Source organism: Anguilla anguilla, chromosome 13, assembly GCF_013347855.1.
Source record: "Anguilla anguilla isolate fAngAng1 chromosome 13, fAngAng1.pri, whole genome shotgun sequence".
NCBI lineage: Eukaryota > Metazoa > Chordata > Actinopteri > Anguilliformes > Anguillidae > Anguilla > Anguilla anguilla.
In genome coordinates this window covers 38698863-38721948 of record NC_049213.1, presented here as the reverse complement: position 1 = coordinate 38721948, position 23086 = coordinate 38698863, and the positions used below count along the sequence as shown (strand labels likewise).

Genomic DNA, 23086 nt, shown 5'->3' with positions numbered 1-23086 from the left:
TGCTATAATCAAATAAGCATCCACCGAAGATTCTTTTGTGTGTGCATTTATAATACAACTACTTACCTCGCAAAATATCAACACCAAGGTGAGGAAGAGAGAAAATTATTTTGCAGTGTCATAAAAAATCAACTGCTGTTCATTTAAATTTGTGTCACATGACATGCAGGGTTTCATTTCATGGCAAAAAGAAATTAATCATAGCCATAAATTGGCGGCCTGTCCAGGGTGTATCCCTGTCTCTTGCCCAATGCACGCTGGGATAGGCTCCAGTACCCCCGGTGACCCTGCTCAGGATAAGCGGGTATAGATCATGGATGGATGGAAAAATGATTTTTTTTTTAAATGTAGAACAACATCTCAAGAAAAGTTATATTGTTTAAAAAAAGTATTCACGACAGCCTACAAATACTTTTCTGCAAATTCCACTTTATAAACATCACCTACTAAGCTTCAAGTTCATTTCATGTTGAGGTCTGGTATTCATTATCGAGTCTGCAGATATAGCATCGCAGCTGGACGATGACACAGGAACAGCACAACTGTGCCTTTGCTCTTGTTCTCCGTAAAGTACTCTGTGAAGCGTCTTTGTGACAGTTCTCTGTAAAAAAAAAAATGTAAAAAAAGCGCTATACAAATAAAATTAAATTGAATTGAATAGTTCTAACAAACATGTAGCCGTCATATTGGGAACTAGCAGATGGGAGTGCAGCCTGAAAGTTGCCATCACGCTAACATGGCTAACAACTTTTCCTCCTTTGTTTAAGCAGACGATGCTCAAGCTTTCCATTGACACTGCGTGCCAGTCTCTGTCAGGGTGCATTAAGGAAACAGACCCAGGTACCAGGTCCAATCCATTAGGGAAATCGAAAAAAAAGGAGGGAGTCTGCCCATAAATATCTAAATTTTATTTCCCTGGCCCTTTTTTTGCTGCCAGAGAAGCATTGAGTCAGAATTGAGCCTCGGGACGCCGCTCACGAGAACAGAATGCACCGCTGGCTTCTCATTCCGTGGGCGAGCACTTAGTCTTTTTCATTAGGACCGTGTCGTCCTCCTGCGCGAGAGGAACGGGAGTCGGTCATGCATACCCATCGATTTGGAATCTCCGGTGCGCAGGACAGCGTCAGCTAAAATATTTTAATTGGCCTCCTGACAGCTCCGCAAGGGTATAAACCACGGTGACAGCGCGAATGTGCGCGAGCTAAAATTAATCTGCGTTCTGCGTCACGCTACACCGATCGGCATGGTGCTGTGTACATTATAGATCGCTACACGAAGGAATATCACTTTATGAGTCATAATTACTGGTGCTCAGTGATTCCAATACATCGTTTATGTTATACTGCTTGATGTATTTCAAGCCATTTCTTGCTTGTTCTTATCGACGGGACCAGGTGTAGTTCTCTCATTCAAGTAGTCTTGTGTTGCACTGTTATTGCTTTTTTGAAATAGTGTTCTTATTTAGCTTCATCCAGATCAACAGGTCCAGTTCATGTAAAACTCTGTTCAGCTGTGTTCCTGTACATATGAGTTATGCATTATTTGGGAGAATCTGGTTCCTTTTTTTTTTTTTTACCTCTGGACTCTTAATATGTTGAATATTTGAGACAACAAGATTCATCAATAGATATTCCTATAAATCAATTCTAAAACTTGCCAGCAGTGAATTTTGCTTCACAGAATTTTAAAAGACCACAGATGGATATATTCTGATAGAAATCAAGCTATCTCATGATCAAAGGCAGTGGCCCACTTGAGAGTCAAACATGCCAGACTTTGTTTACAAACCCAGTTACCTCACCATTACCTCACTCACGCTATTACAGCAGTTTTTCAGCTGCCTCTCTCTCCCGCTCTCTCTCTCTCTCTCTCTCTCCCCCTCACTCTCTCTCTCTCCCTCGCTCTCTCTCTCTCTCTCCCTCTCTCTCTCTCTCTCTCTCATAATTACGGTTCTGTGTTCAAAGCCAGGGTTAAATGGGCACAGTGATTGGTGAGCTGGTTTTCTAATCGTCATATGATTGGCTGCTGCACTCTGTAACATGACACGTCACCAATTATATCAGGCCACGCCATGTTGCGTGACTACATGTATGGAGTTCAGAGGAGGTCGCTGTGCTGAATTACAAAGAGACGTGCTTTGCTGAATTAGCTGCATGCACAGGCTGTGCCAAAAGGGGGAAAAAAGCTATTTTATTTCATTCAAGAGATAACCATCAATGAACTGTAGCAAATGATGTGATTATGTGGAAGCACAGATCCGCTCCTCAAATAAACTGTTGATGTTCAGTTTTCACGAGATATGGAAATGACCAGTCAGAATTAACCGTCATCATAATATTATCATCCGGAATACATTTCCAGGGAAAAATTATGGTGCGGGTTGCTTGAGTACCTCGCTAGTATTATCAGAGGGTTTTTTTTTTGTTTGTTGCAAAACAAGCTGAATACTTCTTTGTATGTAGTGACAACCACTCTGATAAACTCTTCAATGCTAGCTATAATAGCCCAAATACACTATTCAGTTTTTCCCCATAGCAGATGAGCGACTTCATATCAGGGTCATACGATAATCATTATTTTGAAAACATTAGCTTGTGGTTTGAATTTTATTTCTGTAGGTAGCAAAATGATGACCAATCAAACAAGCAAACATAGTTAATTTATGTTTGTTCTTAAAATATTCTTAGCTAACTAGCTACAGTACCTAATGTATTAGATACTATATTATATGACTACTATGCTATCAAACATAACACATACATTTAGCAAACTTCCTATTTAGAATATAAATTTAAACAGTATTTAAATTATATATTCCAATTATATTTGAAAGGATTAAATCATGATTGTGCATCACAACTGTAGCCGTTATAACACTTTATTTTCTGTGGGTCAATCTGCCCTTGATTTTTTCTTGCTTTCTGTTCCCAGTCAACTCACATGAGCAAAATTCTTCCATTCAACCATTCCTCTGTCTTTCTTTGTGGACAGTTCGGCTGGCGTGTCTGCTACACTCAGAGTAACGGCACATGACATGGCTTCCCCTTTGAAACCTGTGTGGCCAAGAGGTACAATGAGGCCTATTATGGCCTAAATGTCACGTCCCACCACTGGCCCCCAGACACAAATCAAACACTTTTTACATGAATCACATGCAAGAGAAAAGAAAACAGAAGCGATCAAGCAAACAGGACGGAAGCTACTCATAACGGGCAAAATGCTTGTAGTACGCACAGCTGTGGCCCTCCAGGACTGGAGTTTGGATGCAGTGTCTGTTAAAATTGGCAGCTGTCCTGAGGAACTGTGGGTAACCTACCCCACCCAGAATATGTTCTTATTTTTGTTCATTTTCTCCCAATTTGGGATGCTTAATTGTATTCATAGCCAAGTCTTTCATTAGAACATCCTCTGTCAATTTAGAGACGAGCATGCAGCTTCCCCACAACACATGCAACTCCTACTGAGCACGTGCGGTGGCAGACAGTATGTGATTTAACCGTATAGACTTTTCTTTGGGGATTTACTTCGTCTTAACTGTTGTTAGGAATTTTTTTTTTTTTGTCAGTAATTAAAACAGATCAACTGAGATTGATGGCATGAAATCTCGGCGCCCTGATTTGTAGGTACGACTGTGACCCACAACGTGGAAGTGAAGGAGTATGTTCAGAAGATGTCTGCTGTTTGATGGCTTGGCTAAGCTAAAGTTTTGCTCGTGTCTTTTCCCCTCAGCACAAAGCCGGAGAGAGAGAGCTGTAGAACAGGGAACAGCCGGCAATTGGCAGGTATTTTGGACACGTGAAATTGTGAAATCTTACTGGAATTCACAGAGCGCTTCGTCACATTTCAGGGAACTGCGGTCCACAATGCTGAAAAGCAGGTTTCTCCAGCTGACATCACTAATAACGTACACCTGCACAGAACGTCACAAAGGGAAGCAAGTGCTAAGCCTTTACCCCAACAAAAAAAAGAAATAATACACAATAAATGACACCTAGACGTTATGGGTGTGTTTATACATGTGTACTAAGTTCTAATTGGACAATGTTTATTTGAGTAGATTGAGTTAGCCCTATCCTGATACTGTCTTTATTATCTTTATCATTACAGAGAAATATTGTCTCTGTTGCTATGGGGACCAAGTGTCCAGTATTATCAAAAAAGAGCCACTGTGGAAATAGGTTTTTTGTTATTTCCCAGCAATGGAACACTGTTCTGAGGAATCAGGGTTTTAATTAAAGAGCAGAGTTTGCTCATTAGTTGAATGAGCTGTCGCAATGCTAAGCTTGAGCAGGACGCACACCCACACTTCTCTCAGATAAGAGTAGACATCCGGCACACAGGCCTTTCAATTTCACTGGACCGGACCGGGCAGTGTTAAGAAAAAAAAAATTCACTCTTCAATTAAGAATTAAGATAGGAAAAAGTGTACAGCAGCCTGCAGTCCTGTGTATGGAAAATGAGCGTCGTTTTTTTAACTCACTGAAGCTCAAACAATGTGCCAGTGTAAATGGTGCTCATCAAATGCAATTGATTGTGTGGAGTAATGGGAATTTATAATAGAGAGCACCTACCTTTCTTTGAGAAAAAAAGCCTGTGTTCTATCACCCTCTTGTTCAGCTAGGCATTCAGACCTGGTTGAATTTGACTGTGTGGGAGGGCAGTTTACAGTTGGGCGATGTATGGTGACCGTTGCCATTAGTGATTATGCCATTTAATGATCATTTACAATGACTTTGGGGTAATATTAGAGCAATGGACGATTTTTCATTGTCGTGATCATAGTTTCGGCCATTGCTGAGACTTAAAATGTATTGACCTTCGACCCCATTCGATGGCTCAGCTGTCACGACCAAACAAATATAGAACATTCTCATCTCATGCATGAATCAATTGTCTTTAGCGTTAAGCACAAATGACACTTTGGCGATTCATCCTATTATCGCTTAGGCCTACGTGTTCATGCATTTTATGAGCGACGGAGCTCAACGTCAAAGATGAGCGAAAATGAAATGTTGGTGACATTGGAGCAATATCCATCGAGGGGCAATCATACATCGCCGAACTGTAAACTACCCTTTTGGCAAATAGTCCGTCGATTCTACGGGCATTCTATATTCTAAATGCTATATTCTATATTCTATTCATGCTGTCATGCTGCTCTTTGGGAAGTTGGCATGGCAACGTTAAGCTGGCACTGGCAATGAATGTCGGTCAAGCTAGAACTTGACAGCAGCTATCTCCGTTTGACAAGTGTCATTCATCAGATCAGGACTCGTCATCATATATCGTCTACGCCTTCATAATATCTCTGTGATTTAGTGCAGTTTGGATGCTGCTGCAGCAGCAAGTATCTTGTCTCTTACATGAGAGAAAACATTTAGCCGCCTTTGCAAAAAAGGTGTCAGGTTGGATGTCTAGAACGGTACTGTGACCTCATACTGTATAGATAAGAGTGGTGGTGTGCTGTGGGCAAGGAGTAAACCTGTAGTGAATGCTATTGTATATTAACAAAGGCAAAATATTCACAGAATGTTCACCGTGCGCCAAGAACACATCTCTCCAGCCAGGTGAAATATACTGGAACCTTATATTGTTTGTTGGTTGAGTGGGCAGCAAAACATACAAAAATTTTAATCAATGTTATTATGTAATCAATACTTCTATAGTGTGTTTGTAGTGCATCAATACATGCTTCATGTATTTATGGATAAATGTCATCGTGATGGTTGTATGAGACAGTGTCACATGCTATAAAAGAGTATGGATATGTTTTTGCACTGACACTTTTGTATGCGTGTGTTAAATTTTGGCCCAAATTAATTTCATTTTGATTGAGTCCTGAGCAAAATATGATCCTGAAGCAGCAGGATATGTGAACAGAAAACTGTGTACATTTTAACTGTGGCCGCAGTTTGTAAAGTTGTTGTTAAAACAGTGTGACATCGCTGTGGTCTGATTAGGGACTTATTAAACAGAATGTTGCCATTCAGAATTTTTGCCTCCCCCCCTCCCCCCGCCATTCCATATTAAATATTGGCACTGATTTAAACAGGAAGAAAAATAGAAATCAAAACCGCATTAAATACGTACCACTAAAAAGATGACAATGTCTGATGACCATATTAGCCATAACATAAAAAAATTAAGTTGAGTTAAGTTGTATGAGATCAGCAAGCGTTTCACATATTTTAGTTTTCACACTTTAAAAAAAAATTTTTTTCTGAATTAAAAAAAAAGAATAAAGTGAATTTGGAGTTCATCTATATATATATATATATATATATATATATTTATTTATCATTGCACCCCACCTGCCAGGCCTGTGTTGAGCATGATCTGAAGGAGCTCTTTCTGGGGAATATTAATCCTATCTTTGTCCCTTTCAGGCCTAGACCTGTCGATGTAAACACTGGAATGTAGTACCTGCTGATGAGGTAATGCAGGGACGAGGAAATAACTGAAGTCTGCCTGCACACACACACACACACACACACACGTGATCCAGCAGCTCGCTGTGGAAAATACCTGAACAGGTGCTTCCAGAAATACCTTTAGCAGGAACCACTCGCTGTTTGATTTATCGGACACCCTGCAACTGACACAGCTTGTGAATTTCCCTCAAGACTTTCTTTGTTTTTGTTCTTGTGTTGTTGTTTTTACTTAATTTTGCAAAGGATAGCGAATAAAAAACGACTGTGATCTGTCATCCATCATTTTCTATTTACAATGCCTCTCGTCCTACACAAACACTTAGTCAGCATTCCTGGGGACAGAATTTCTTTAGTGACAGTGAATCACCTGCCTCAAATATGTCTCCTGAAACAGAGATCACAGGTTATATGTCCTTGTGTTCAATTCATCTTCTGTCCTCCTGTGGCGATGAACTTCTGAACGAGCACATTTTATTGTGACGGGTTTCTCTTCTCAAGTTGCAAAATTAGGATGTGAGAACCTCATTACGGTTGAAACACAGGTGTTCAGACTCAGTGATTGTCTTTAACAATACAATTCTTTGTGCGATGATGCATCCAACGATTGTCTGTACTGAATGTTTCATTTAGAAGAGTTTGGTTTACAGTACACCTTCCCCAATTTTCTCTGAAGATTTCATTTTTTTCTAACTGTCTGCTGTTTGATCTTATCAGAAAGTTTGAATTTTGCACAGCAGGCATATTTAAATAAATATTTCAATGTAATGGTTTTGTCATGCAAAAAAAACATGTGACTCTTTTGACTCATATGACTTTTTGTTTCAGTTTTTTTCAATTCTGTTGCTCAGCTGAGATATGATGAAAGTCTAATTTTTATTGAACAACATCCTTTCATAAAAATTGCAGTTTCAAATGAAAAATAAAGAAGTTTGCTCATTTATTTGTTTCTACTTTTATTTAAGAACTATCGTGTAAATCTGTGTATAGGTAATCTAAATGTCTATATACCAGTTAATTACGTTTAATTAATTATGTGTACATGACTTTATTTAGTTCCTACATACACAACAAAATTCCCAATGTTAAATTTAAGTCTGACATAGATTATATGGGTCATCCCAGGACCAAATGTGCTCTGTGGGAGTTAACAGTTAACTCTTATCAGAGTTGATTTTACGTTGAACATTTTGTTTTATACACGCATACAGGTGGTGTGCTTTTAAATTAGGAAGCCGGTTTCCTTGCCCATTATGCTACACTGACATACCCTGGAATTTTCAACTCAGTCTGTCAATCAGTCAATGGCTGTCAATTAAACAGTGGCTGTGACTGTGAGCTGCAGCCTCAGGGAATACATTCGTAAATTTAAAAGATTCTTTCTCCTGTGTATTGTACCTGGTGACTGAAACAACAGTGAGATGGAAAAAGAATATCCATTTTTAAAACATGAACGAATGGAACAAATGCAATGCATCTAGGTAGATCCGATCAAGAAGTCTGTGCCAAAGAAGTCACACTTCCTACAGCAACAAAAGGCCCGGCAGTGAGCCAGGGGGAGATTTAAGGGGTGGAGTCAGGGTGGAGATGATGGTGTGATATATAAGGAGTGGGTGTGGATGATGTTGTGATATTTTATGCGTGGTGAGCAGGTGAGATTCTTCCCTCCCTCGGATTTGTAGTTTCCTCTGAAACTTCACACCTAAAGGTGCGTGTGTGTGCGTGAGTACATGTGCATGTTTTGTTACGGCGCATCAGTGAATTCTACTTTGTCTTCACATCCAGACCCTGTCTATTATCATTTTGTGAGTCACTTCTTTCTATCTTATGTATTTAGTTATTTATTTCAAAGTCATATTGTGTGTAATTCTATTTTGAAGTACAATGTATCAAATATTGTCTTGAAACAAATCAAACTGTTTTTCAGTTTGTTTAACATTGTTTTTATTCTTTGAATGCTTTGCTCAAATGTAAAAAAAACACATTTCAAATGCATTTCATTCTTTTCAGACAGTGTGACCAGCAATGCTTCCAGTTCTAGAAACAGTAAATGCATTCAATCTGACAGACAGGCTTCAGGCATCCTGTCCACCACAGGTAAAGTCTTTTAAATTCTAACAGCTATGACATCACATTCTGTAGTTGCTTATCAAAGTTTGCTCCGTCCTTACATTAAGATCCTCTAATATCCAGTCATTACATTGTGTTAAGTAGGCACACTGTAACTGATGTGTGTATATATATTTGTATAACACATTTTTAAAAAGCTGTTTTTCAATGTTTGAATGCTTTCTGTGTCACGACTGCCAGAAAAGAAGCATTCACGGTTGTAAATCAACCCTTATGTGAAATCTGCGATTGTTTTAGACCGCGTTATAATGTCTAGGGTCACCGTAACTACACTGTATTAAAAATGTTATTACAGAAGTAATGGGTCTATATTACACAGTGTTACCCCTTTAAACAGGGGCTCCTTGCTATATACTGACCCAGGACCATTTTCAGTTCACATGGAATCAGTCCCGTACGCTAACCCCGCGCGCTCTGTTAGCTCGCTAACCCCACGCGCGCTCTGTTCGCTCGCTAACCCCGCGCGCTCTGTTCGCTGGCTAACCCCGCGCGCTCTGTTCGCTCGCTAAATCCCGCGTGCGCTCTGTTTGCTCGCTAGCCCCGCGCGCGCTCTGTTCGCTCGCTAACCCTGTGTGCGCTCTGTTCGCTCGCTAACCCCGCGCGCGCTCTGTTTGCTCGCTAACCCCGCGTGCGCTGTGTTCGCTTGCTAACCCTGTGTGCGCTCTGTTCGCTCGCTAACCCCGCGCGTGCTCTGTTCACTCGCTAACCCCGCGCGCGCTCTGTTCGCTCGCTAACCCCGCGTGCGCTCTGTCCTCAGGTGGGACAGCTGCAGTTCCCTGCGCCTCAGGCCTGGAGCCTAAAGGTGGACCTGGACGTGATTGAGGAGTACCTGCAGGAGAATTTGGCTGAGGCCTATCAAGGCCCTCTCTGCTGTAATGATGAAGGACCAAAGAGACTTGGTAAGAGACACACGCACACGCACACGCACACGCACACGCACGCACGCACACACACACAGACACACACATACACACATGCACACGCACACACAGACACACACACACACGCATGTACACACACACACATACACACACACGCATGCACACACGCATGTAAACACAAGCACGCGCACACATACACACACACATGCACTCTCTCTCTCACACACACACACACACGTATGCCCACACACGCGCACACCACACATACTCTCTCAAACACACATAAGCATACACACACTCTCTTTCTCTCTGTCTTTCACACACACACGCATATACTCTCTCTATCTCTCACACACACATACACGCTTATAGACACACACTCTCTCTCAAACACACTCACAGACACACAGACGCACACTTGCTCAAAGATATAGAGAGGTTTCTCACACAGTTTCTTTCCCAAGCACCCTCATATTGCTAATATCAGCTTTTTATTCAGGCGAACACTATACAGGTATAGTTTTTGCCATATCTGTTTACAAGTTGATGCCTCATTTGGAAGCCAGTTTGCTGGCACACTGCAGAGAACACTCTCCCTGTATCTACTTAAATCTCTGGAAAAAGACCAGGTTCTTAATGCACTCCGGTTTCTCTTCCAAAAACACTTCTTCCTGATTCGAGTATTGAGTGCCTGTTGACAAAGCACCAGGAGTTTCAATAATGATATTCTTTCGTTCAATCCTAGATTTTTTTACAATAGCCAAATTGACGTCAGATGGAGGTGTGCCAGGCTATATGCGTGTGACTGTGTGTGTGTGTTTGTGTGAGTGTGTGTGTGTGCGTGTTTGTGTTTGAGTGTGACTGTGCATGCGTTCGTGAGTGTGTGTGTTTGTGTGAGTGTGTGTGCGTGTTTGTGTGTGAGTGTGTGACTCTGCGTGTGTTCGTGTGTGTGTGCGTGCGTGTGTGTGTTTGTGTGAGTGTGTGTTTGTGTGTGTGTGTGTTTGTGAGTGAGTGTGTGACTGTGTGACTGTGCATGTGTTCATGTGTGTATGTGTGTGTGTGAGTGTGTGACTGTGCGTGTGTTCGCACGTGTGTGTGTGTTTGTGAGTGTGTGACTGTGCATGTGTTTGCACGCGTGTGTGTGTTTGTGTGTGCGTGCATGCATGCATACATATCGAGTGGGGTTTATGCCTTAGACCTTCTGCCTTGTTACAAATCTTTGTAGCCTCTCAACGCCTGTCTGTGTTTCCCTGCTTAAACTGTAGCAGCTGGTTGTTCAGGACAGTTTGACTGTGTGTGGAAATATAGCATGGTGGCCAGCACTAAAGAACATTCCAGCCTGGAGCCACAACAACCAACATGGTTCAATCTCTCCAGCATCGAATGGGTGAGTGTGTATGGTTAATCATTACAGCATACCCGTACGATTACCAAAAATTATTTAACTTGCCCGAATTCCTCGAAAATCTGTGGTGAAAGTAACCCACAGCAGTGAAGACGTACTACACTCAAAGGACTGGAAACCAACTTTACGTTTGTAAGAAATGAAACTGCCCCCTTGCTTTAGGACCACCAGTCGACCAGCTCCGCCTCCAGCGATTACCCCGTCTCACCCCCTCGGGACAGGGCAGCTGAGGGTGTCAGTGATGACCTTCCCCTTGCACCCGTCAGAGGTAAAAATTCTTTGTGCCTGATGAATATACAGTATATACCATATGTTCGCATCTTCCACATCTGCTGTCCTGTAGGTTTTAATTTCCAGCCCTAACAAAGCTCACCTCATTCAACAGCTAGAGAAGTCATGGAGCTGCTAATTAGTATAGCGTCAAGTGTGGCAAATAATGAAAACCTACAGGGCAGCAGATCCAGGAACAGGGTTGGGAAGCACTGACGTAAATCATAAAAACATTGGGCCTCATTCACGAAACATGCGTACGATCACGTTTGCTCCTAAACCGTGCGTAAGAACGCTTCCAGGAACATTTCGGTATTCATCATTTTTTTTTCTGATCCGTACTTGTTCACGGCTGTTTCCTTATGCAAATCACATGAACAGGATTGCGCATAAAATTTACAAACAATCAGCATTCATCATCTCATGCACCTGGGATATGCACAAAAACAAAGGTTCGCACATGTGTCATGAGTCCCGTATTGTTCATTTTTCGTGGGAACATTTTTAAGAACCAAAGTAAGAATAATTTAAGAGACGTTTTGTGAATGATGCCCGTTGTCTTGACGACCGCGTGCACAAAACGTCTCCCCGCAGGCAGACGGAAGGATCGGCTGTACCACTTCCTGTACGACATGCTGCAGAGCCCGGTGATGGCGAGCTGCATCTGGTGGCTGCGCTCCGGCGACGGCGCCTTCCAGTTCTCCTCCCTCCACAAGGAGGCGCTGGCGCAGCTGTGGGGCCTGCGCAAGGGCAACCGCAATACCATGACCTACCAGAAGATGGCGCGCGCCCTGCGGAACTACGCGCGCAGCGGCGAGATCCGCAAGGTCAAGAGGAAGCTGACGTACCGCTTCAGCCCCGCCACGCTGCGGCGGCTGCAGAGCGGCGCGGAACCTTCCGGAAGGGGCCCGGAGACGCCGCCGCCGCCGCAGCCGTGGGCGCCCGAGAACGCTCACTGCTGAGCGCCTTTCGGCATCACCAAAAAGAAATCAAAAATCTAAACCTAAAAATACTGAGTATTTGTGAGGAAAACATTTGCGCATTTAAATACTTCCTGAATTTTCTTTTTGCCGTTCGGGTCCTTCTGCAGTTCTGATGATCGTTGTTGTACGCAGTGAGCGATAGTAGCCAGAACGTGACTGCTAGTTTTTTTTTTTTTTTTTTTTTAAATGACAATTCATTTTCAGAGAGGAGAAAGCTAATGTCACAAAAAGAAGGAGCAGCCAGTAATTGTAAATCTGAGGGTTATAAAGCTCGAAGATCTGCTTTATAAGCAGAGTTTACATTTCCTCTGGAAGTACAACACTTTGGCCTGTTGTCGGTTGTACCTTTCACCACAACACTTTTGCATGACAGTATGTTATATTAATGACTAATAATATGATTGCATTGTTGCATACAATGACGTATCTGTTCATCAGGTCTCATAATATGCACTGAGTGTTACTCTGGATAAGAGTTTTTGCATTAAATAAACACAGTCCATATAAATACACATGGATCTATTTTATATCATGAACAAGCACTGACTTTGGTACTAGTTTGTATGACGTCTGTGGTTTTCATTTAATCTGAATTACAGTATAAATTATTTTGGAGGCTTTATATTAGATCAGTGGTCTTTCTTTCTGCTAAGCATTTGTTACATAAGTCAATGCAATGCTTAATATTGCAATTATGCTTACTTTAATGTAACAGAGAAGATCAACTGAAAAACTCATTTCTGTTATAGTTATAGCCAGGGGGAACAAGACAGGGCCCGAATGCAAGCAATTTACTTCACAAGGGTTGGTTCAGAGGAGAGATTGGGAATTTTAGGAGGTCAGAGGTCAACATGGTATCCTCAGTGGCGTGGTTAAGCTGGCAGCACCTCCTACAACACAGTGTGCCAACCGGCTCTGGGGAATCGGATCGTACAAACCAGTTTCTGACAGCTCTTACTTAGCTACAGCAAGGACCACAATGCAAATAAGTCTTGTGACTCTTTTTGCGTTATCCTCGATGCTCTTCTAATTGTGCATGTACGTGGTGTTTGCAACCATGTAATTTTCCTTTTACAGTGAATCGTCAAAGAAATTAACTAAACTACTGGTTCTCCAACACTGCTTTCAGCAGAAATTACAGGCATTTAGCAGAGCGACCTACACAACTTTTTTTTTTTACATTTATATGAATTGCAGGTTAAGTTCCTTGCTCAGGGGTACAACGTCAGTGTCCTACCTGGGAATTGAACCCATGACGTTCAGGAAAGAAGACCAACTCCTTACCCACTATACTACACTGCCGCATAAATACGACCCGATATCAGTTCATATCCACCTACACAGTATGCCTTCAGCTGTTTGCAACCAGAAGGCTGTACAGGAGAACCGGTGGTGGCCGCTTCTGAAAAGTAAAAACACACATTAGTGCTTCTCAGCATGTAGTTTCAAGTGTTGGAGTATGGCAAGGATGCAAGATTTTATCATAACCTTCACAAGAGATGATTTCTGACGGTGCGACTATGAACGAAGGAATGAATGTGTCTTTAGTGTGTCTTGTGTTGCAGGCCCAATGAGCTAAAAAGACAAACTTGTCATTTATATATGTACAAGGCAATACAATAAAAGTGTAGCTTTCATCAAGAGAATTATACATAAAGATAGTCAGGAAACCAGTGTACCACTAAATATGCCACAGGTCATGCAAGAAATGTACCACACACAAAGTGCAAAGCATGACTTCCTTAAAAACCCACTGCAGTTTCAGTGTACTTTCCTAAAGTTAGAGTGCTTTAGTAAAGGGCTGACAATTAATTAAATATTCCAGAAAATGTTAGGAAGACATTCGCAAGAATTTTTTCACACAGAGAGTAGTCAATGTGTGGAATAACCTGCCAGGTCACGTAGTATAGGCAGAAACTCTGGGGATTTTCAAGACTGGGCTTGATACAGTGTTAGATACTGTCTAGTCCGTAGGCAAGGCCAGTCTGCAAGGCTGTGACATCAGCATCAGACAGAACAGCCTGTTCTCATCATTATATTATGTTATGTTATTTGAAAATATATGGAAATAGGCCTATTAACATAGATCAAAAGATTAAAATAAAATCAAATTTTTTTGAATTACGAACGAAGTCAAAGAGGTAAATCTCAATTAAATGATGCAACTTTAGAACCTAATAGGTAAGGTTGAAAACTATATCTCTCTTGGTGTCTTGGTTTATCAGGTTCTTGACGCAGGTGCTTTCTAATGAGCCCTTGGGTCTGGTTCCATTTCCACCTAAATGATTAAACGGCCTATCGGTCTCACTAACATGGTTCATTATTTTATTATCACATAAATGACTCCAACATTTCCCTTTAAGTTTGAATGCAATTTGTGACATTAAAGTGAGTGAGTGAAAATCTTAATGTCTATACAGATAATGGTGTGGAGGCCGAATAGCTGAAATCTCCATTTTGAGAGCCAGTTTCAGTTTTAAGCGGACCACAACGTAGTACGATTTGATTTTGTTATATAGAACATATTTTCACTGAAGGCGGAGGTTACACCTGGATGGCTTTGACAATTATCTGCCTCTGAACATTATCCTGTTGTAGAAGCAGAGATGAACATCCATGCTTTTTATGGGTATTCAAGAGCAGGACTTAATTACCTCCTTACATATTCATGTTTGATCTTGTTAGAAAGAGAGTTCATTCAGAAATCTTTTGATAATAAGTACATGGTCAGCTTTTATGTAGGCCAGTCCTTGTTATAAATGAGTCTTACCCCCCTTCCCTTCTCTTCTACACCTTAACTCGGCATCACCCAATCAGGGCAAACATCCTCAAGCCATGCTGGGTAAGGTATTTAAGATGGCCACAGGAGAAAGTTGTGTTGTGTTGCAGTTGGTTTCAGAGCCCTAAAGAAGAAGAAGAGTTCTTCTATTTTTATTTTGGTGTTAGTTCCTTGTGTTTTTAGCTGGTTTCTGTTCATTTCGTGGTGCTTAAACAGGAAGAGGTCAACACTTTGGAAAGGTCTGGCCACCACTCCCTCTCTTTTCTGGTATTTCCAAATGAATGTTTTGTAAAATGTCTTATGTTTTCTAATTTAGATGTAGTGAGCCTGCATTCAATAAAGAATGTATGATTTAAATTAATTCATCTAATTGACTGCTTCATATAGAATTCAAATATTTAATCTTAATACCCTAATATAGAGCTTGTTTTGACTTGTTGGGTGACTCCACCAGTTCACTGTAGACTGACCCATCAATTAATTTGGTGATTTAATTGATCATTCTCATTTTCAACAATAATTTTTCAATTAAATCACATAAAGTATATTTTATATGTAGGTTAAGTTAGGGGTTCTAGCACGCAATAGCGCTAGTGTTCAATATTCAGAGTGCTGGACATTTTAACAAGAGCATTGACAGTTGGAACTGCTGGATTCAGAAAATAAACATATTTTTAATTAATCCTTGCTTGTCCGACAATATGTTTATGTTTTTAAAGTAAACACTTATAATATATACTTATATTTCCTAAATTGAAACATTTTAAGTATACTTAAAATATTTTCTGAAGCTATACTTTAAGTATATTATTTATGAATTACTTCTTAACATAAAATCCTAAAAGCTTTAGGTGTGCTTGCAGTTCATTATTTTAAAACTGAAAGAAAACTTCCATTTTACTTTCAATGCACTTTTCAAAGCCAGCAAAATTATTACATTGTCTACCTTTTCTGTCAAGTACATACTAATTCAGCATACCAAAGGTTTTTTGTTATTTTTTTTACTTTCAGTTAATACAAGTATCTGTTGGAAAACACCAAGTATACCACTTATAAGCTACTTAATTGTGTGCAGGGGCATCGTAGTGGGGGCGAAAGTGGGACTGACTAACCAGGGCCCGAATGGGGGGAGGGCCCTCGAAAAGCCTGGAATGATGCGTGAGAGACATGGATCAAGAGAGGAAGGGGGCCCACAGAGACAGCGTATGTATAGGGCCCAGAATTTTGTGCTACACCCCTGATTGTGTGTATTTGAGTGGGCGGGTGGTGGTGTTTGTAATTCACTGGAAATTCATTAAAGAGGGTACGGCACACGAGTAACTCCTCGTCCCGAATCCACGGCGACACCAGCTCTTAGGTGCACGTGCCACTCAGCGAACTGACGAGTGAAATTAATGAAAAACGGCAGTAAATCCAGGTCCGTGCGCAAATGTGCGCAATTGTGCGTGCGCTCCTTGTACCGGCTGTACACAATGAAACACACAATACACACTAGAGGGCGCTGCTTACGGAAATAAATGACCAAATGCAAAAATATCTTTTTGCGTGGGACTGATCTATTTGGGTGGGCTGCCCAGATAAAGTCAATGTATGGGAAACACTGGTGTTACTGCACTTATTTTAGTATGTTGATGCTTTTACTTCCTCTAGCTTGTGTTATTTCCTTCATTAAAGACTAAAAGCATTAAATGGTATACATTCTGCTTCAGTGTCTTCCCACACATACTCAAATAAAAAACATTACAGCAATAATAAAAAATAACTGAACCGACGAAACAAATCTATTGAAAGTACTTTTTCCAAATAGCAACAATTAAGGTCATGCATATATTTTTAATTCACCTGCAGTTCACTCTGTTGTGGCCTAAGCTGTTATTAGCTTGTACCATGTATTTCATGTCGTTGACCTAAACATTAACAGCATAATTCATCACAGACTGAAGTATAAGTACTTTTCAAAAGATTTAACCAAGGATAACAAAAATGTTTTGAAAATTTTCATTGTGGCCATATTTAATACTGAACTCTGAAACTGAATATATTGCTTCTATAAAGTAAAATGAAAGTATATTATCTGGAATTCAGTTCTAAATATGAATACCTTACCTCACAACATTATTTCTATGATGCCTCATAATTGATGAACGGAAATTCAGACAGCGTACGGATGCATTGCGATCAAAGACGTCTAGCCCACAGTTCTGTGGAGCTTCCGCAAAGCCACACTGGCTCTGAGCAGCAGCTGATGTGCAGACTCACTTCCTCCCCAGCTACAGAAGAATGAGCAGCAACTCCTCCCTCACCATGGACAGTGTGGCGGGTGCAGTGTACGCAGCACTGGAGCTGCTGATCGCCGTGATGTGTTGCCTGGGCAACCTGCTGGCCATCTGGGCAGTGCAGGCCAGTGGCTCCCTGCGGAAGCCCACCTTCTGCTTCATGGCATCGCTGGCGGCGGCGGACTTCCTGGTGGGCGCCGTGGCGATCCCCGTGGCCGTTCTGGTGGACGGCCGGGTCAGCACCTCCTTCGACAGCTGCCTGTTCCTCAGCTGCGTGACGGTCCTGCTGGTGCAGGCCTCCATCCTCATGCTGCTGGTCATCGCGGTGGATCGCCACCTGTGCGTGCAGATGCCCCTCAGGTGAGTCCCGTGGCTCATGGGCACCAGCCAGGCCCACCTTAGCTGCACACCCGATCCTTGGCTCTTTAAAGTGTGAGGTCACTGATGTGTGATTAGAATGTTCATTACGGAACATTCTGAAGCTGATGTCACAATCACTACTTGTAACTGAAAGCAATGGTGTTCTAGAATCTTGAACACTGACTTGGAATTTTTAAAAGAAAAATATAATTACAAAAAACCTACTCTTCCAAAAGAAGACTTTCCGTAGGCCAGGAGCGAGAGAACGTGTGGAGTCAGGTTCCGCTGTGTTTTTGCAGATACAAGCGCAGCTTCACGAAGAGGCGCTGCTGGGCCGTGGTCGGAGTGTGCTGGCTGCTCGCCTTCGCGTTCAGTTTCACGCCCATGTTTGGCTGGTACAACCGCCAGACCCTGGCCAAGATGGGGAACTCCACCACCAGCATCTGCAGGCTCGTGTCCGTCATCCCCATGACTTACCTGGTTTACTTCCAGTTCTTTGGGTGCACGCTGCTCCCCCTACTGGTGATGTGTGCCCTCTACGTCCATGTCTTCCGCTCCATCTCCAAGCGGCTGCAGAGGAGCCAGGCCCGGGCCACCGAATCACACGCGTACTACGCCAAAGAGCGGAAGCTGGCCAAGTCCCTGCTGCTGGTCCTGGTCCTCTTCGCGGTCGGCTGGTTGCCGCTGAGCATCATGAACTGTGTGACGATCTTCGGCGGCGACGTCCCTCTGGTCGCCATCTACATCGGGATCCTCCTCACGCACGCCAACTCTGCCGTCAATCCGGTCGTGTACGCCTTCAAGGTGCCGAAGATCCGCAGTGCGTACCTGCGGGCTTGGAGGAAGTGTGACCTCTGCTGGCAACAGGGGGTATCGCAGAGCACCGAGAGCAAGGACTTCAGCACCAAAAGCAAATCCATTGAAGATTAGACCAAGGAACGAGATTATTCTGATAGTAATCTACATACAGTCTAACTGTGTGCTCATATTACCATCAATAAGCCATTCTGCTTACTGTTCATTATCAGCACCTTTTTAAAACACTGGCTGGGAGTTAATCAACATTTGTCCTTAACCTTGACTAATAAAATCAAGAGTTACCAAGAATTTATTTTTCTTCACAAGCACACTGTCAAGTTTGGGAATCTCTGAAACTGAATTGACAAAATGAATTTGCAAAAAAAAACTTCCAACATTAGCAATTCCTTGTGAGTCAAAGTTAAATTGTTGATTGAATCAATTTAATTGATGAGCAAATGTGTGTGTTTATTTTTTTGAGGAATATTAGTTCTCGCTTGTGCTAAAAGGCTAATTATATAATTCTACATGAGATGTGAGTGAAATTAAAATGCCTGTATCAGTTCAATTCCCTTTCTAACATATTAGCATTATAGCACAATCTAACACATTGGAATCCCTTTCTAACATACTGCCGTGTTTCCTGTCATCAGATATTCCAGTTTTATAGAGAAAACAAACCACTACTGAAGAGTTAAAGAAGTTCTCAATGAAGTAACAGTTTAGTGTCTGAGTGTATCTACAATAGCTATGTTAGAATAAAGTGTGTAAGGAAATTGTCAGATCTCGTTTTAATGTTTTTTGTTAGCCTGGTGTATCTTGTCTTTTCCTTTCACAATCTTTGTTTTCCCTTGCAGCGTAGGCAGGCCTCGTTGCCAGCTGATTTCCTTCACCTGCCTCCTCAGCATTCTGCATGCTTCTGCCCCCATTTACTCCAGCATATATTCTCGGTTTCGCCCACCACTCTCCGCCAGATCGTTGCCTCAGTTCGCTTGAAGCTTCTAGTCGGCTCTTGTTTAAAGTTATTCGCGTTACCGTCTCGCACTCTGCTTTTTCCCCGCTTACCTGCTTTTTCCTTCACCGTTTGTCGTTGCTCGTTTTTATGTTCTGGCGCCCCCGTCATTGTCTTCATGGTTGTCTGGTCTTTTCTTTCGTGTTGTCTGCGTCCAGTCTGCGTCTTTGCTGTTTCCAGCCTGCCCTTCGCCGTCCTCCCAGTCCAGCCCTAATCCAGTCCAGTCCAGCTCCTGATTCCTGTCCAGTCCTGTCCTGCTCCCTGTCCAGTCCAGTCCTGATCCCGTCCGGTCTGGTTCCAGTTCTGCTGGATTCAGAAAATAAACATTTTTAATTAACCCTTGCTTGTCCGACAACAGGTCTATGTTTTTAAAGTAAACACTTATAATATATACTTATGTGTCCTAAATTGGAACATTTTAAGTATACTTAAAATATTTTCTGAAGCTATACTTTAAGTATATCATTTATGAATTACTTCTTAACATAAAATCCTAATAACTTTAGGTGTGCTTGTAGTTCATTATTTTTAAACTGAAAGAAAACTTCCATTTTAATCTCAATGCACTTTCCAAAGCCAGCAAAAGTATTACATTGTCTACCTTTTCTGTCAAGTACATACTAATTCAGCATACCAAAGTTTTTTATTTATTTTTATTTTGTTTACTTTCACTTAATACAAGTATATGTTGGAAAACACTAAGTATAACATGTTATACGCTACTTAATTGTGTGTATTTGAGGGGGGAGGGAGTTGTGTTTGCACTGAACTTTTTTTGTCATTCACTGGTAATTCATTAAAGAGGGCACGGCACGCTAGCTGACCTGTCAACCTTAGGAAAATATTTTGAGTACCACAATAGTCAGTGTAACACTTAGTTCACATGCCTTCGCACCACTTCGCTTTTCACACACACACAAGGCTTTCTTCATAATTCTAGTTTTGACTGTTAAAGTGATCAGGCAAAATGGTATAATTTACTCTGTGTCAGGAGTGGGTGCGGGAATGGACCCAAACGCAGAGTAAAACAAAAAAAAGTCCAAAACTGGGGAAAACAAGACTTTAATAAACTAACAGGGAACAAAGGGACTTGCAGGGTGAAACAAACAAACAACGAAAATCTTCAAACAATTTACAAAAAACAAAAATGAAGGAAGGCAAGGCAAGGCAAGGCAAGGCAAAGGCAAGGCAAGGGCAGGGGCAGGGGCAGGGGCAGGGGCAGGGGCAGGGGCAGGGGCAGGGGCAGGGGCAGGGGCAGGGGCAGGGGCAGGGGCAGGGGCAGGGGCAGGGGCAGGGGCAGGGGCAGGGCAGGGCAAGGGCAGGGCAAGGCAAGAGATTCCAGCGCCTGAGTCGGGGAGAGGGAGACTTAAATAGAAAGACACAGACGAGACACAGGAGGGCACGATGAACAATCAAGCCACAGAGAGGGAGGGGAACACGAGACAAAACACAACTAATAATTGAATAATGAGAACCAATAAAACAATTAACAGAACACAAAACCAAGGTACCGCCATCTGGCGGCCCAACAGAGAAACAACACAGGGGGAAGACACAGAAGACAACAGAACCCTGACACTCTGATTCTAAAATATCACTTGCACTGCACTGGGCTATATTATGATAATACTTTCAAGTCAAAAGTTTGAGTACACCTGCTTAAAACAAATATTTCATGATTAATATTTCTTTATATGATATGTGTGCTTATACAAACTGATAACCATAAGTGAATTGCATTCACTTATTCAATAAAAATGGAAATTATTTTGTATATTGTAACATATGTTTTCATTTTCAAGTATTTACAGAAACGTATGTTGTAATGTAAAAACCAAAAAAAAAAAAGCTTATGTTGCGATGTAAAACACTGTCAATTATGAATAAAACCAAGTTTCTGTTCATGATTTCCATTTTTATTTAATAATTAAATAATTAAATCAGCTTATATAGGCACACATCATATAGGCCTAATGAAAAAAATAGTATTCAATTGAAAAATAATCTAGGAATGTAGGCTTTTGTAACTAGAGGTTTAGCTAAATTATTACCTGAAGCTCCTTGGTGGCTAATGTCAAAATCATAATTGCAAAATGTGCAACATACATGGTGCGGAAGTTTTGAGGGGCGGAGGCACGGCCATTGTTCCTGATATTTTGCGAGGAACTTCTGGGGGGCATGGACTCGCTTCTATTTAGTAGGGCTGCTGCTCGCTCTCTCTCTCTCTCTCTCTCTCTCTCTCTCTCTCTCCTTGTTAGTATTCTCGTCATCTGACGTCAGGATTATTTTCTAACTGCAAGGCTGGTCGGGTGACTGGCTGCAATAATAGGAATTATTTGCTACGTTAGCAGTCTGTAGTCAAACGCCGTTGCAATGGTCACTTTGCTCCAACAGAGCGTGCGCGATTCAAAGTTTGAACAGAGAGTCTACGTAGCGTTTGAGTTACTGCAGCTAAATTACTCCATCAGTTATTCACACGTCTCGTAACGAGGCTAATCGCATGCGAGCTACGACTACGGATAACTACACAAATGTATCTCATTAGGATATACCCCTTGAAATGCATCATCTCGCAAAGTTACCGAACATGTTTTAACGTTTTATATGTTAACATTACGGTCACATTTTTGTGCTCGATTATTACTCCCCACTTCCCATTTTACCCCAGAAATGCAGCGTTACGCCTCGGTGGATAATAAAGTACCGCTGCGTATCAGTGGATGTTGAGTGGGTCGGGGAGGGGTTACAGAACCACAAGCACAATGTCGTAGCATCTGGTTCAATCAGATGGATGTAGTTTAAATACCGAATAAACGCACGGTATTGTTTTGTATTAACTGATTGTTTTCCGTAATTAAATTACAATTATATATATATATATATTTTATTATTTTTTTTTTTTAAATATTATTATTATTTTTTTTTTTGTTGCGTAGTTTCAGCTGGCATTTCGTACCTGCGTATTTTGACCAAGAATTGCGTGGTTGGTACACAAAATGCGTGCAGGTTGGCAGGTCTGCACTAGTAACGCCTCTCCCGAATCCACGGCGACACCAGGTGCACGTGCCACTCAGGGAAAGGACGAGTGAAATTAATGAGAAACGGCGGTAAATCCAGGTCCGTGCGCAAATGTGCACAATTGTGCGTGCGCTCCGTGTACCGGCTGCTGAAACACACAATTCCTACGAGAGGGTGTTGCTTACAGAAATAAACAAGTAAATGCAAAATACCCTTTTGCGTGGGACCGATCTATTTGGGTGAGCTGCACAGATAAAGTCGATGTATGGGAAACATTGGTGTTACTACACTTATTTTAGTATGTTGATGCTTTTACTTCCTCTAGCTTGTGTTATTTCCCTCTTTAAAGACTAGAAGAATTAAATGGTATACATAGGCTTACTTCTACAGATTCTTCCCACAAATACTCAAATAAAAACATTACAGCAATAATAAGACCATGTTTTTTATTTTTACTTGTAACTGAACTGACCGAACAAAACAAGTGAAAGTGCCTTTTCCAACTAGCAACTGACGATTAAGGTCTTACACATATTTTGAATTTGCCTGCGGTTCACTCTGTTGAGGACTAACCTGTTGTCATTTCCTGTGGTTCTTAGCTTGTACCATGTGTTTCATGTCATTGACCTAAATACTAACAGCGTAATTCATCACAGACTGAAGTATAAACACTTTCAAAAGATTTAACCAAGGATAACAAAACATTTTTGAACATTTTCATTGTGGCCATATTTAATACTTGAAAA

The 23086-nt window shown here is 41.6% G+C and overlaps 2 protein-coding genes across 4 annotated transcripts; both read left to right on the top strand.

Annotated features, from left to right (window-relative positions):
- The first annotated feature begins 8040 nt into the window (after positions 1-8040).
- LOC118211709 (transcription factor Spi-B-like) lies at positions 8041-13109 on the top strand. Of its 3 annotated transcripts, none has more exons than XM_035389119.1 (6): positions 8041-8136; positions 8439-8525; positions 9316-9457; positions 10708-10826; positions 11007-11112; positions 11709-13109. In XM_035389119.1, exons 2-6 carry the CDS (start codon positions 8454-8456, stop codon positions 12074-12076), a joined length of 807 nt encoding a protein of 268 aa, XP_035245010.1. In that variant the 5' UTR covers positions 8041-8136; positions 8439-8453; the 3' UTR covers positions 12077-13109. The 3 variants fall into 3 exon arrangements, with proteins under 3 accessions (XP_035245010.1, XP_035245008.1, XP_035245009.1); XM_035389117.1 differs by having other exon boundaries at positions 10705-10826; XM_035389118.1 differs by lacking the exon at positions 8041-8136 and adding an exon at positions 8167-8233 and having other exon boundaries at positions 10705-10826.
- Positions 13110-14952: 1843 nt separating this feature from the next.
- Positions 14953-19988, top strand: LOC118210964 (adenosine receptor A3-like). The gene is made up of 3 exons (XM_035387514.1): positions 14953-15143; positions 17147-17512; positions 17812-19988. The coding sequence occupies exons 2-3, from the start codon at positions 17157-17159 to the stop codon at positions 18440-18442; spliced, it is 987 nt and encodes a 328-aa protein (XP_035243405.1). The 5' UTR covers positions 14953-15143; positions 17147-17156; the 3' UTR covers positions 18443-19988.
- The last annotated feature ends 3098 nt before the right edge of the window (positions 19989-23086 follow it).

Excerpts from the sequence above, each read along its gene's own strand:
- LOC118210964 (XM_035387514.1), top strand. The coding sequence starts at position 17,157 with ATGAGCAGCAACTCCTCCCTCACCATGGACAGTGTGGCGGGTGCAGTG. Across the intron at positions 17,513-17,811 it reads TGCGTGCAGATGCCCCTCAG|ATACAAGCGCAGCTTCACGA; the intron begins GTGAGTCCCGTG and ends GTGTTTTTGCAG.
- LOC118211709 (XM_035389117.1), top strand. The coding sequence starts at position 8,454 with ATGCTTCCAGTTCTAGAAACAGTAAATGCATTCAATCTGACAGACAGG. Across the intron at positions 9,458-10,704 it reads TGAAGGACCAAAGAGACTTG|CAGCTGGTTGTTCAGGACAG; the intron begins GTAAGAGACACA and ends CTTAAACTGTAG. Across the intron at positions 10,827-11,006 it reads ATCTCTCCAGCATCGAATGG|GACCACCAGTCGACCAGCTC; the intron begins GTGAGTGTGTAT and ends CCCTTGCTTTAG.